The sequence below is a fragment of the Melospiza georgiana genome, chromosome 4 (assembly GCF_028018845.1).
Source record: "Melospiza georgiana isolate bMelGeo1 chromosome 4, bMelGeo1.pri, whole genome shotgun sequence".
NCBI classification, from domain to species: domain Eukaryota; kingdom Metazoa; phylum Chordata; class Aves; order Passeriformes; family Passerellidae; genus Melospiza; species Melospiza georgiana.
Genome location: NC_080433.1, coordinates 21,190,549 through 21,205,465, shown reverse-complemented (window position 1 = coordinate 21,205,465; position 14,917 = coordinate 21,190,549). Strand labels below are relative to the sequence as shown.

Here is a 14,917-nt window from a genome sequence, read left to right as displayed (position 1 = left end):
CTCTGGAGAACAAAGAAATGGTTGTCATTCCCTTCTTGCCTGAAAACTGGTCTGCACGATAGCAATCTTCTAGCAGAAGTGGGCTTTGTACTGTTTTTCTGAGATCCTGACTTGGAGATTGTATTTCCTTTTTTTGGCTCTGCCAAGAGATGGTTCAGGAATTTTCTGCCATAGTCCCTAAGGCACAGTGATTAACAGTGGTGATGATCAGAATGCATGAACTGATCCACTGTAGTGTTGAAGGGGTATTTTCAAGCCTTTTTTGTGTAACTCTTGAAATACAGGTCTCTTTCAGGCCCTGTCCGGCACAAACCCTTCTATGTTTCTGTGATTCCCTTCTGTCCTTGCCTAGAGCTGTCCTTGATCTGGAAAGGCTTCCAAAAAAGAGGGAGCCCCTCCAGAGGAATCAGTAGGCTCCATCTCAAAATGTGCATTTTTCACTGAGCCTTGGAGCTTTTCATCTCTCTGCCTTCTGACCTGTCAGCAACTGTAGGGCTGCAGTGATCTTGGCAGTGATTTTTGGGGAGCTTTAGGGGAACTTTGGTTCCTGGTTGGTTTATCCAGTGAAGAGTCAGCATAAGAAACACTAAGCCTTTGGGTGTGCAAGGTGAGTATTGTGTTAGGTTATTGTGTCCTTACTCAGGGGCAGGAAATGCATTGATATATTGATCTATCCAGATTTATTTGGATTTTGCCAATGTTCATCTGGTTGCCTTCCCCTCCCACATCCTGGATTAGTAGGCTCTGGTGTCTGAATTTTCTCTGGAAACAACAGCTCCTGTAACACTTGTGTGTTCAACAGATGCTTGTTGTTCATTCCATTTATTTTATTGCTCTCAGAGCCTGTCTGCTCCAGCCCCCAGCTCCAGGCAGCCAGCTGACTCCTGCTGAGCATGAAGGGCTTTGTGCTTCCTTCAACACTGGGATAAGTCAGCTTCAAACCAGAGCAATAAACAAGCTCATTTTGGGGGTGAGAGGGAGTGGCAGGAGAAGAGGGCTGTATAAAACTTCCCTGCCTGCTTCAGAACTAGATCTTCACAAGGCTGAAAAAAGCATCAGATATCTAATATGCTCAAAATGAGCTGGATTCGATTTTTTTTTCTTTTTTATCCTGCATGCTGAGGGTGAGGGGGAAAGCCATATGCAGGAAGCAAAGAAGCACAGGTGGAGAATTGTAGGAGGCAGCTGCTGTTTGCTTAGCCAGGAATGCAATGAGTTGCAGATGATGAGTCATTTAAAAATGTGTTTGCAGTGTTCCTGAATGTAGTATTGGAAAAGGGAAGGTGTTGATCACCCTGCATCCATTGGTGTGCTGTGTTGAGCTTTCAAGATTTCTCAAAACCAACTCTACTGCTGCTCACTGCTGGAAGAGCCACCTCAGGTGTATGGATTGGGGGATTTCTGGTGCTGAGCACACTGCAGAGAAGTCATTGTCTGCCATTCTCCAAAAAAGTAAACCTTCACCTTGGGAAATGGAAAGAGACTGCAGCTGGAGTTAGTGGGTTCTCCCTGTGCCTGTTCTCTGCTGGTACCTGAGGAGTGCTGCCAGCACGTGCTTCTTCCAAGACTGCAGTGACAAAGTGTTTCCCTCCTTGCTGAGCAGTTGGTCAAGGCAGGTGAGTGTTTTCTGAACGTGGGAAATAAGGATATTCCCTGATACAAGGGCCACACTGGCTCCCAGTGTCTGGGGACAGGAAGGTTGCAGGCAGCAGGAACTCAGTCTCTCCTCCCATGCAGTTCCAGTTCAGTCCCACATATGCTAAATGGGCCAGAAGCAAAGGAATGACTTGATAATAGTTTTGCACACAGCATCTACTACAGCTTTCATTTAGCTGACTTATGCTCTCTTATCAGCTTGGCTGGATAACAGGTGTGTGCAGCCGATTTGTCACAGCAGAACTGATAAAAAATTACAAAATATTTGTCCAGAGCAGCTGTGGCTGCCCCATCCCATGCAGTGTTCAAGGCCAGGTTGGACAGGGCTTGGAGCAGCCTGGGGCAGTGGAAGGTGTCCCTGCCCATGACAGGAGGTAGCACAGGAGGAGTTTAAGGTCTCACCTTCCCTCTGCCCTCATGCTGTGAGCAGCACCACGGTGCTCTCCTGGCCAAAGTGAGGCCAGTCGTGCCCCGGACACTCAGACTCCAGGCTCTCAAAAAAAAAACAAGTTCAAGTTTTACATTCCCACACAACACTTGAAATTTCCTCTTTCAACCAGAAAAGGAGCTTAAGGAAACTCCCTAAGCCTTTAAGCATTTATACAGGGATCCCAGTACATGTAATTCTGCAGTGTCATTAGTTCTGTATTTGAACAATCTTCTAATCCCATGTGCTTGTTAGAAAGTCAAAGCTGTTCCAAGCTTTTAGCTGTACAAACCAGACAAGTTTAGTTTCAGTCTCCCTCAGCTGAACAGCTGCCACCCAGAACAGTTTTGGTTACTTTCTTATCTTTTGTTGCCAACAAGGCTCATCTCTGAGCCAGGACCTTACTTTAGTTCTGGAGACATCCATGTTTTCAGTCAACTTTATTGATAAAATAAGTTTACTGTACAGTACACAATTCTAGCCATAAATCCTTTTCAAGCCATCTGCATTACAAAAATAACAGGTATGCAATGAAAAATAGTCACTCCACACACTGTGAAGGCTCTTTAAAATCCTACAGTGATCAGGGCAGGGGACTGAAAGGGGAGACGTATCAAATGTGAAGACTAAGAGTAGATAAATTAAGTCACTTTTTCTTTTTAATTTACAAAAATAAACACTACTCAAGCATTATTTCCTAATAGAGCAACCTCAAAGTACTGCCACAGACCAACAACCCTCTTCTGTATTTGGAAACCAAACTACAAGTCAGCCACAAAGCTGAATTCAGCCTCAAATGGATAGAAATGCCTCTTGACACCAGTGCATGGTTGAAAAGATGCTTCTAGAAACAAGAACTTCAACAACTGAACCCAAAATTCCTTGTAAGTTTGCAACAACAGAACACTCCAGTGAAAAAAGATGTTGCTTCTGGTAAGTCAGCAGCTTGAAGCCATGGCAGAAATGCGAAATCTAGATTAGAGAAGCACCAGCAAAGCTTTACAGATAATATAAAAGCAGACAAGAATATTTTGTGCTTGAGCTAAAATATTCCCCCAGAATTTCCCCATGGCTGTTTCACAAGTCTGGAAATGGCCATAACTTTTTTCCATGCATGTGAATGTCCTCAATGTGTTCCTAAGCATAGCAAGAAGCCAAGGTGCTCTGCAGAGAAGCAGCAGCTTTTCCATTTCTAAAGCAGCCTGTGAGAATGTGGAGGCCTGATTTACCTGTCCTGTCAGCATGTGTATTAATTCACTGAAAAGCAGTATTTACTGCCTGCTAATGCTCCTTTCTCACTTATTTCCTCTTAAAAGCACCACGGGAAGGAGCAGCAACAGAGAGAACAGAACAAAGGTACTGAGCTGCTCCTAAGTCAGTTCAGTGCCACTGGAAGCTCCCCCTTAGGCCTGTGAAACATTTAACTCGAGCTCAGGGAAGCTGTGCTGGGGCACAGGAAGCTGCATTGAAGCTGGCATGCTTGGAAGTGTTGGATGTTTAGTTCCTTCTGTGTTGCTGTGACTGAAAATCAAACTTCACTAAGTGGTGGTTGATTTCAGGGTAGCTCAGCTCACGCTGCTTGGTGGGTTATTAAACAGCCAGAATGTGAAACTGTGGGTGGCAGCTGTAGCTCCACAGTTTTCTGTAGCTGACAGCTTTCACTCTGCTTAACTCACTTTAAAACCTTCTTGATGACTAGTTAGTACAGGAGAAAGGAAAATTAGGACTACTAATTGCAGGCTGCCAGCTCTGCCATGAAGCTGCTTCCTCCTTCCTCCACCCCCATTTCTGCTGCCACTGCTTTTGTGCTTTCCAGTTACCATTCCTCACCCAGGAAGTTTGGGCAGGCTACTGGAGAAGAAAGACACAGGACTCGTGTGGTTTCTTACTGACAGAGAACTGAGCTGGATTTCCCCTCTGAAAGGTAAAAGCTGAGGCAGAATTGTATTGCTCCTGTGTTCCTGAGAACAACAAAGCGGGAACAGCTCTTTCCATGTTCTCACAATACAATTCAGTGCATGTATTTGAAAGAATCTTGTTTGATTTAAAAACTCCAAGCTATTGATTGACAGCATTCCTTATGTTTAAAAACTGGCCTTGTATTTTAAAGCGATACCTCAAGGCTAAATGACAGAAATCCTTAAATTTTATGCTGCTTGTGTGCCCCTCCCATCAAAGAGGTTTGTTGCAAAATGAGAAGTTATTAAAACCAAAACAAAAGGAAAAAATGCTATGTGGATCATGCACAGAGTAAATTCATAAGTTACTACTTTCTAAGGCAGAGATTAGACTTGAAATCTTACCTTTATTATCTAAGAGTTGCACTGAACTTTGTATGAGCAATAACTTATATAAATTACTTGAAATCTCACCTTTTATCTGTAAAACAAGTTCATATAAAAAGAATTTGCAATTCAGCAAGTGCATTAATCCATTTCCTACTGAGGTTAGATCTATGGCAATCAATCTGTCACTGAGGGTATTGTAGAACACCAGCTGAATTTATGTCACACAGTGTAAAAGCCACTGAGCTGGAGTTGGATGTACCCTCTTGCTGGTGCCCTATTCAGTAACAAGTGCTTGACCAGTGTCCCCTGATGCTCCATTGGTTTAAGTGTGCAACTGAAGCTTGCTGATTCCCAGAGTCCTTAGCTTTTCCTCAGGCTCAGATCGCTGCTTGTCACTAATCCTGACAGGGACGTGCTCTCTGATGCATCGTCTTTCTTGAGGTTCAGAAACGATTCTCTAGTGATTTGAAGAATTTCTCTCAAGCCTTTGTTTTCTTGCTAAAACCAGAGAGTGAAAAATACATTAGTAGGACTCCAGAAAGAAATCAGGTAAAGCCTCCCCTCTACTCCAAACTAATGCATAAGGAGCGAAACACTGACTTGAAATCAGTGCTGTGTCATCTTCTCCAAGGGAGCACATGAGGTTTCTGACCCTCCTGCCCTCTTGGATGGGCTTTAAGCACCCCCTCCTGGAGATTAAGCTGCAGTGGTGCTTCCCCTGCTCCAGCAAGGCAAGGGTAACACAACAGCAGTGAGTGGCTGGGACAGTAACTCCATCAAACACCTGGAAGGATCTTTACTCCCTTTAATATCTGTGCCTCTGCAGCTTTCTCCTCACCTCGAGCTGGCTGATGCGCTCCTGCTCTTTGCAGCCGTGCCTTTCATCCACCTCGATGGCTTTTCTCATCACTGCTGCCATCTCTGTAATTTGGTCCACGTGCACTTGCAGCTCCTGAGATACAATATTCAGTAATATCTTAGTGATACATTTTCTGCATTATTAAAAAAGCAAAGCATTAAATGTCGTTTAGCTGCTGTGACATTTTTTATCACAGACCTCAATTTTGGAAAACCAATTCTCTCTAACTTTACAGTGTGGGCAGCCACAGTGGTCCTGTTTATTTAAATAAACCTGGTTTGCCTCACAGTGGAATCTGATAGAAGCTTAACTAGCTGTGAACCCTGGCCCCAAAACAGCTGCAAGATGGTGCTGTGCTTGCCCTGACCAGGCCCTCCTGTGCAGCAGGAACTGATGTGTGTAATTTTGGGTATGCAAAACAGCTCCACTCCTGTGAGAACAGCAGGGAAAGCCACGTTCTTTCCAGGTGTTTGAAACTGGCTCTCCAGTACCAGTCCATGGACAGGCCTTTTTCTCTAAAAAAGAGCAGGTGCAGTGGTCATCCTTACTATGTCATATACTACCAAACTCAAACCTGTCCTCTACTCTCTATTTTAGATACAGTTGCTTGACTCCACCTCCAATTGCAGCTTATCTGGGCTATGGACTTCAGAGGTTCAGGATAAGGGTCACTGCTTCCTTTCCCTGCAATGCTACGTGAGAAGCCTGTGCCCCTCTGGCATTCACTGCTCAGTTAAGCCAAACAGTTTAAAGGTATTTCCAACAGCTTTCCTTTTTCAACTTGTCTTTTATTCCAACTCTGCTGTGATGCCAGTCTAGTTGTGCCTGACCTGGCCTTTGGACAAAATCCACAATATTTACTGGCTAGTATCAAGAAAAGCAGGTCAGGAGGGCTGAAATGAAGGACTGTAGAGACTAAAGCTAAATCCCACATTTAAATGATGAATTTGATGGGAGATCTATACAGCTGGCAGATGATCAGCTTGCCTTTAAACTACCACAAAGAACTGCCTCAGCTGGAATCATAATGAATCATCTGACCAAAACAAATACCCTTTACTGAAATAAACATCAGCCCTTTCCCCTCTGCCATTCCAGTTGCCCAAGCTATAATTTAGCAGTTGTTAAATGCCCACTCTCAATGTGAGGGGGCAGGGAAGAACTTGCTGTAAATCTTTATTTTCTTCTCAGTTTCTAGTACAGGTGATGACATGAAGTGTATTTTTTTAAGAACTCCCAAATTTAGCTTGACAGGAAGCTGTGGTCAGGCAAGGATGCACCCTGGAGAAGGACTGGTAGGAGCTGTGGGTTTCAGATATTCTGCTGCTCTCCCTGCTTCCTGCTTTCACAGCTCAATACAACTGATCAATACAACTTCGGGGCTGTTCCAAGGCCACTGGTGTTAGGTCAGACCCCAACACCAAACTGGAAGGCTCTGCTCTGGAAAACAAACATGTGGAAAACAAAAAGAAGAGTGCAGTGACAGTGAAAGCCTCTGTGTTTCTCTCTCTTTCATACACATAGGGTATTTTCTCTTTAAAGAGATAAAACCAAAAAGGGGCCACAGCCATTTCAGGGCCTTGTTTCAGCTGAGCAAATTCAAACAGCACACTTCGATCAGGGTCACTGCTACCAAGACACACTTTTCTCCTGCATACAACACCAACAGACACTGTTGTTCTATTTAAAGGAGGTGCTTCTTCATCTGCAGCAATCAATGCTCTTGGAATAATCTGTAAACAGGCACTAAAATAACAGCTGGCACTCAGGAAAATAGCATTACTGGGAACAGGGAGCTTAACTCCTTGGGTATAATGCATTTTTTGCTTAACAAGAGAGAGGTATTTAAAGAGTGTTTCAACATTGTTCAATCTTCTGAATATGAAGCTTGAGCTAGAGAATGAATAATGAAATTCCAGAAATCCTACGTGTCAGGATAAGGGTGATAAATCTTTTTCATCAGGCATTCATGAAGGAAGAGGTTTAATGAAAATGTTGAAGCCTAAATCTCCTGTTCCAATTACATTGTGAGATGTTGTTTTTTCTTTTTTTGTTTTTTTTTTCCTGCCTTTCCATTGAAGTGTTCCTAAATGAACTATCACAGTCCATTTCAGGATGGATTTCATTTTACCCCTCTTGTGTTGGCTCTCTTGAAGCTGGAGCAGGTGCAGCTGGAGCAGGTGCTACACCATATGAGGTAATTTCTGTTGAAAATTATTTTTATCTGTCATTTTTCAAGATTTTATGATAAAGTTCTAATCCAATAATATTTTTTCATACCAATGTCAATAATTACACACATAGGATGCTGTAAGCAGGCAAGAAAGAATCAAATCCTTAAATTCTGTTTTCCCAGTAAGCAGACCCTAAGTTTGCTTTGCAAACTTAAATTAGCTGAGGAGAAAGATTATTAAACACTTAGAACATGTTTGTCCACACAGCTGCATTGCTCTATGATTGTTACATTTTCAATGAAATGTAATATTTTGCTAAAAAGCTCCTGTTTAGATCTGTTAGTGACCCAGATTAATGAATTCCCCCAAAATTTAAAAGTCTTTTTGACTATTAAGTAACTGAACATATACTTGTGTTTCCTGCTTCATCCAGTTAATCAATAGTCAAAAGGACTTATAATTTTTAAAATTTATTAACAATATTTAGGGAGAAAAAATTAAATATTGAATTTAAAAAGCTTGCTCCTCCTACTCTCTCTAAGCAGAGGTTTATTAATGATTTGTTGGTGTCACAGGCATAAATTAAAGCTAGTCTAAAAGTCTGACTATTACTAACCTCTGGCAGTGTAACAGGGCAGTTGCCTTAAAGACTGAAGTGAAACAAAAGAAAATTAAGCAAATGCAGTAATGAAATGCTACCTGTTTAAAGTTCTAATAAATGAGAAGGTTGACTCACTCAACTGATAGTTTCCTGATTGTGTTGCACAGGGTGGATTATAAAAATTAGGGCTCATTAGTAGTACAATAGTATAAAAACTGACATGAAGTGAGCCTTGAATTGATTCACTACAAACTAAGGTTAACTAAAAAACAAAGCAAAAGCCCTCAATGAAGTCATTACCTTGGAATGTTGCTCTTTTAACTTCATTATTATACTTGGGTCATCCTTTTTGCTCGCCATAAGCAACCGAAACATCTGTTCTCTGTACTTGCTCATGATGAGTTCCAGAGCTGACTGGTGCTCTTCGAGAGACGTGCGCAGCTCTGCCAACAGAATTCAAAATGCAGGTAAGAGTTTAACACAGAGAACCAAATCAAAATGCACAAGGATTTCAGCCTGAGAAAACTGAAATGAGCCCAAAGCTGAGTGTCCCCGCTCCCTGCACCATGAAATCTACACAGGGTCTGCAAATGCCTTTGATGCTGATCAGCCTGGGCAAAATCCTGGTCAGTAACAAAGAGTCTTTTGTTGGTGCGACTTCGTGTTCAGTCCCTGTGGCTGACAAAAGCCAGCTGGAGTGTGGCTGAGCAGCTTCACCCCAGCCACGACAAGCCACACTGTACAAAAGGCAGGAAGGAGTTCACAGACCTGTCTTAATCTGCAGCTTGGTAAAGGTAAAACCAGAGTTGAAAAATGCTTCTGTTCAAAATCTACTGAGTCAAAGGAAAAATAATGCCCGAAACAAGGCAAGACTCATCTGAATTGAGATCACTGAATCCTTTGCTGAGTGGAATTATTAGAATCTAAGACTTTCTTGGAGGAACAGTGCATTCCTAGTGTACAGAATTCCAGAAGGAATTATACTTCTCTACTTACACTGTGACTTGTCCTGACTGTTCCTATTATTTTCAGCAGTCGTTAAACACCTCTCCAAAAAGATCCCTATACTGCAGAATGAAGTTCTATTTATCTCCTCACTTGTGCTGGACACTAGGTAAGGACCAAAAAAAAGTAATTTTTCCCAAATCTCTCTTTGAAGTCCCAGAGGTTGAGACTTTAGGACTCTTGAATTAAATTTTGATCAGTTAAACTGACAAATTGAAATTAGAAGAAAATATTTCTTCTACAGCTCTGTTTTGAAAAGAGATCAGTGGTAAAACTCTGTTTCCAGTGATTCAGGCTGCAGCTTGAAAAGGGTAGAATATTCATAATTTACCTTTGTTTTCCTGTTGCAATTCCCTAATCTGTCTGTTTTCCTGCTGGATACCCATCACCAGAGTAGACCGAGGGCGATGTCTTGCTACTTCATTAAGCTCTTGGATTTCTTCCTGGTACTGGTTATCACAAAAACAAACCAACAAGGTACAGCATATTTGATTAACCAAAGGCAGGTATTACTCAGCAAGTCACAAAGCACCAGTTCTACTGTCACTCACAGCCTATAACCAGGAAGACAATGCTTGCTTTTAAATAATAATATCAAACACACACACATCAGAAGGTGTTGCAGACATCCTGTCCTTTAGAGACACAAAAGCATCACCTTAGATGTGTGTTGTGGATGCTATTTAACCTTCAGTTAATGCAGGCCAAGTTCACCATCAGGCAATTTAAAACTCATAGAGATGTGGTAAAGACAAACCATGAGGTATTAACCTCCTGACATTTACTGTGGCTTCCCAAAACCTTAAACCACAAGGCTGTGTGGGTACAAGTCACTGGGGCCCGAGTCAATGGATCCTGACTCCCAACACATGGGGACATGTGATACTCTTGATCTGAAGCCATGAAGCCTCTGCATGCCTAGTTTTACAGGGCTGAATTGCATGCAGGGTGTTATAATTTTATAGGCCCATTAACATATCTTGGGTTCACTAAAGTGACAGGATGGACTCCCATATGGAAAGTCACAAGACACGTTCACGTTATCCCAAGAGTTGTCTTGTGAAATTCACACTCAATCTAACAACACGCCTTGAGCAGCTCAACATCAGAACAGAAGTGAGCACAAAGCAGCCCAAAAAGCTATTTTGGAAACAAAAGGAGACAGTGTAAAGACAAAGTATTCTGAACAGAAGAAAACATGTCAGAGTCTCTGTATGATTACATGGGCATGCTGAAATTAATAAAATTGTGTAGTATTGCATTGGAGAGCAAACCAAGAGACACCACAGAGTGGTTTGTAAGATACCAAGCCCATTTCTACCAGCATTCTTCAAATAAATGCTTGTTCTCATTTTTAAACTGGAGTAACTGTGAAAATGTTTTCACAGTCTCAAACTACATAAACAAGCTATTTTTAGATGACAGCCACACCCCTACTAAAACACCCAGTCTGCACTAGAGGATGACCCCAGCGCCCGCTCACTCCGTGCTGCACAGAAGCCCCAGAGCTGGAAGTGCAGCGCTGCCAGGACAGGCAGGGCTGGAGAGCAGACCTGTTTCATGGCCTCCACCCGCTTGTTGAGCGCCGTGGTCTGCTCGATGAGCGCCTCGGCCGCGCTGTCGTGCTCCCTCAGCCGCTCCACCAGCGCCTTCGCGTCCGCCAGCGCCTTCTCGATGGTGCAGCTCATTTCTGAACGGGACAAAGGCAGCGCTGGCACCCTGCACCTCGGCTCAGCACAGCCGCCAGAGGCAGGGCGGCGCGGCAAAGCTGGGCAGAGCCCTGCTTCCGGCAGAGCGATACGGAAAGTGAAAGAATGTTACATCAACTCATTCATTTTTAGCGCTACTTTTTTGTAATTTGCCCTCCTAACAGATATACTTCAGGGTAACTGAGGGACAAATCCAGCACAAAAGAGAATGCTGAAGGATTACAGATTCTGATGACTTAAATCAGCAGAGAAGGCACAGCTCAAACTGATGGAGAAGAGAAAATTGCTCAGGGAAAGCTCAGAAGACAAAAGGCTCGTGTTTTGTTCGTGTCCATAACTGAACACAAGCATTGCTGCTGGAATGGAACTGGGACATTTTCAAAGCACGGAGAGAGACAGCAACTCAGCTAATGAAAAGAAGCAACTGCACCCTTAAAACATCGTCCTTCCCCCTGCAGCACTCGTTCACAGGAATTGCAGATTGCCAGAAATGGCAAACTTGCAACATGCTTGTGTCTATTGCAAACACTACTGGCCTCTACACTGCATTTTTCCATATTCATGCTTGGTAGGCTGAGTTTCAAGACCAAGATTTTCAGTCTATTTTAAGGAACCTTGGACTTAGATTTCCTTTTCAGTAGACTATTTAAACTCCTTGAACAGTCTTCAGCAATCAAACAGCAGTGATAGAGGCTTATAGGATTTATGGGCCTTGTTGATATCAGGCTTAATATTTGGTTTAGGAAATGTTCTAAGGTACTGAAAGAATGTATTAAATCCATTTCTTAGCCAGGCTATTTGCAAAAGTAAAGATTTTTGTAAGCATTAAAGATTATTGAACCTTTCCTCAGCTACATGAAAAAAAAAATCACTTCAGGTTGATTTTCTAACTTTCTCAGGCACCTTTACAAATCATAGCCCAGGATCTTAAGCTAAACTGAAAGAAATCCTCAAATTTGCCTCAGCTGACCTTTTGCTCCTATCCCAGGTAAGCAGCAGAAGGAAGGATATTTCAAACACAAGACATTTTACCTGTGTGCTCTGGGATTCATGTGCTATCAAAAGCATCAGCACTCTGGTATGTGCAGGTTTGCTGTTTATCAGATAACACTGGCATTTCACTTCCCATAGGATGTATCTGAGACAGCCAGGCCCCCAGCAGTGCTGGGCTATCGCAGGTGCTTGATTTATTCACCCTGACTTAGCACTTGGAGCTCTTTCAAACACGACATGGAAAGGAAGCACACTGCACTGTTTTTAGAGATCTGCTTTTCTTGCTCCTCCCTCCAGTCAGATCTCCTACAGAAACGTCCCAGACAAAAGATGACCTTCCCCACTAACTGGCTGAACTGCTGCAGGAATTGATTTAGTGAGATCCATGCTGCTGCTGAAGAGCAGCCTTTAATTCAGCTCACTCTCCAGGAATTCTCTGACCAGTATAAACAAAGCCTCTGAGGCCTCTGCATGAGCTGGGAATGCATTTGGCATTCAGACTACAATGCACTTAACACCTCTGACAATTTGCCTGCATCCACATAAATTTTTAAACAGCACCTGTTTAATAGATGCACTTTCTTGGTTTTGCCCCAGCCCAACCATGTCAGAGGAAAGGAAGTTTGTTTGTGGCAAAGGCACTGATGTTTCTTTCACAGGGAATGTGCTGGGAAAGATGTGTGGAATACAGCCCCAAAAATTCTGCAGTCACTGTCCCCTGTCAGGCTGGGGCCCAGCTCCAGTTTTCAGGCAGCACTGGTACCTCAAAAAGCAGAATCACTGTTTGTATCATGGTGATTCACAGTGGCTCCAAACCATGGCTAGGATACATTTCAGTATCCAAGACACTGGTCCTAATCCTTGAATCTTAAAATGCTCTCTGGCTGCCTGTGAAAAGCAAAACCTTTGCCTGATCCTGAAACAGCTAAATCTGTGAGTTAGCCTGGATATTTTAGGAGGTGGAAAAACCTCCAAGTAATCATTAATAGAACTGATTTAAGCAAATTCTTATCGTGTATTATTTTTTATGAGCATGACGAGGGGAGCTGAAGTTAATGATTCCTGAGCCCTGCCCTACAGAGATGCCCAGCTGCACAGATGCTCGTTACCGCAGCCGTGTCAACAGGTAGCAGAGCCCCAAGTCACCCCAGCAACACTCCTACTGCACACGGTCACTTCCTGCTATTTGCTAATGCCTGCTAATGCCTTTCATCACCAAATTAAACACCAAAAAACAACACCAAAGAATAAAGATCTCCGTGCGACCACCGCCTTCTCCTAACTTTCTGCCTCTTTTTTTTTCTTTTTTTATCCTTACAGGAAGCCACCTTTTCCCACAGCTTGTGGGTTGTGTTACCACGGAGACCAGTTTGGCAGCGCTGAGCCAGAATGCAATTTCCAAGGAATTCCAAGGAATTTAGGCTGGGGCAAAGGTCGCGGCGCGACAGGAGCATCCCGGGGGTGTCACCGCCGCACCCCCGCCGTGACAGGTCCCGGGGTGTCCCCTCCGCTGTGACAGCGGCGTCGCGGGGGTGTCACCGCGGGGAGCGTCGCCTCCCGCCCCCAAAACGCGGCGCCACCGCCACGCTGAGGGGGCGACACCGGCGCCTGTCGTGACACCGGCGCGAGCCGAGACACTGAGGGGTCCCGGCCCGGCCCGGCCCGGCCCGCGGCTCTGAGGGGGGGGCAAGGGGCGTCCAGCTCCTTCACGCCCCCGGCCGTGGGGCGTCCCAACGAAAGGCTGCCCGCGCTCCCGATCGCCCGGCGGCGGCCGCAGCGGCAACCCCCCGCCGTGTCCCCGAACCCCTCCACCGAACTCACTCATGCCCGGGGCTCCGGCCGCGCCGGGGGTGCGCCCGCACCGGCCCCGACCGATGTCAAATGGCGGCGCGAGGGGAGGCCGGCGCGTCCCGGCCCCGCCAGGGGGCGCCGTGCGGCGGGGGCGGTACCGGCCGCGCGCCGCTCTCGCGAGAACACGCCCCTCCGCGGCCGCCGGCTCCAAATCTCGCGAGACAACGCCCGGCCCTCCTCCAGATGCCGGGTCCTGCAGGTGTGAGGATAGTGCCGAGCCAAACCTCGGGATCTGTGGTCATTTGCACATCAGCAGTTCTAGCGGCACACGCAGGATTAAGCAGTTGCACAATGAATAGATTTAGGTTGGATATTGGGAAGAAATTTTTCCATGTGAAGGTGCTGAGGCCTCAGGGTGCCCAGAGAAGCTGTGACTTCCCCATCCCTGACAATGTCCAAGGCCAGGTTGGACGGGGCTCTGAGCTATATGGGATAGTGGAAAGTGTCCCTGTCCATGGCAGGGGGGATGGATCCGGATGGACTAGTAGGGTCCCTCGCAGGCCAGGGCGTTGTGTGATTCTATATTCGTATTCTTGTCCCATCTTTTAAGAAAAAAAGGGAAACAGTCCCAAAACCCCCTCCTAAAAACAGACCCCAGACTCAAATGGGGAGAACTTCGGCTGCGCACTGATGAGCGTGAGAAGCCACAGACACACCCAGCAAACGGGCTTGAGTACTAATTAACAAACAAATTACGTAACTTTACGCCTGTGAACCCTGATGCTTCTGTTTCTTAAAATGTTTAAAAAGTACGAAGTTTCGGTGATCGGGGAGCCTTTTGCTGGCACGCTCCGGCTCCCTGCACGCTGGAGGACAGCATTCCCACAGAAACTGGAACAGCTCACGGAGCGGCCGCCCCTCGGTGTGCCCGCCGCGCCCGCAGATCTCGCGAGAACACGGCGGCCCCGTGCTCTCGCGAGATCGCGAGCTCCTCCCCCGTACCGTGCGGGCAGCGCTGGGACGGGCGGGGCGTCCGCGCCCAGGCGGGATCGGGCTGGGGAACGGGAGAGGGAACGGGAGCGAGAACGGGAGCGAGGCCGGCGGCGGCCTCGGCATGTTGCGCGAGTGATCCCGGCCGGGCGCTGTGGCCCGGGAAAGTGCGGACAGGGGCCGGGCGCTCCCCCCGGGGGAGCCGCGGTGCCGGCGGCGCCCGTGGCCGCGCGGGGCCCCCGCGGGCTCAGGGGTGGGCGGAGCGGGGGGGGCTCCGGCCGCCTCTCCCACCCCCGCGGGCGCCGGGCGCGCAGGCCGGACCCGGGCCCCGCGCTCCCCGCCGAGCCGCCCGACGAGGGGGAGCAGAGCGCCGCAGGGACATGGAGGGCGCCCGGCCGGAGGCGCCCGCGCCTGGCCCCGTCTA

General features: G+C 46.1%; 1 protein-coding gene across 1 annotated transcript; it reads right to left on the bottom strand.

The window, feature by feature from the left end:
- Nucleotides 1-2,508: 2,508 nt before the first annotated feature.
- Nucleotides 2,509-13,638, bottom strand: FGFR1OP2 (FGFR1 oncogene partner 2). Its single transcript, XM_058023151.1, has 6 exons — nucleotides 13,534-13,638; nucleotides 10,564-10,700; nucleotides 9,342-9,459; nucleotides 8,306-8,448; nucleotides 5,210-5,323; nucleotides 2,509-4,869 (listed from the first exon to the last, which is right to left on the bottom strand). Exons 1-6 carry the CDS (start codon nucleotides 13,535-13,537, stop codon nucleotides 4,732-4,734), a joined length of 654 nt encoding a protein of 217 aa, XP_057879134.1. The 5' UTR covers nucleotides 13,538-13,638; the 3' UTR covers nucleotides 2,509-4,731.
- Nucleotides 13,639-14,917: the final 1,279 nt, after the last annotated feature.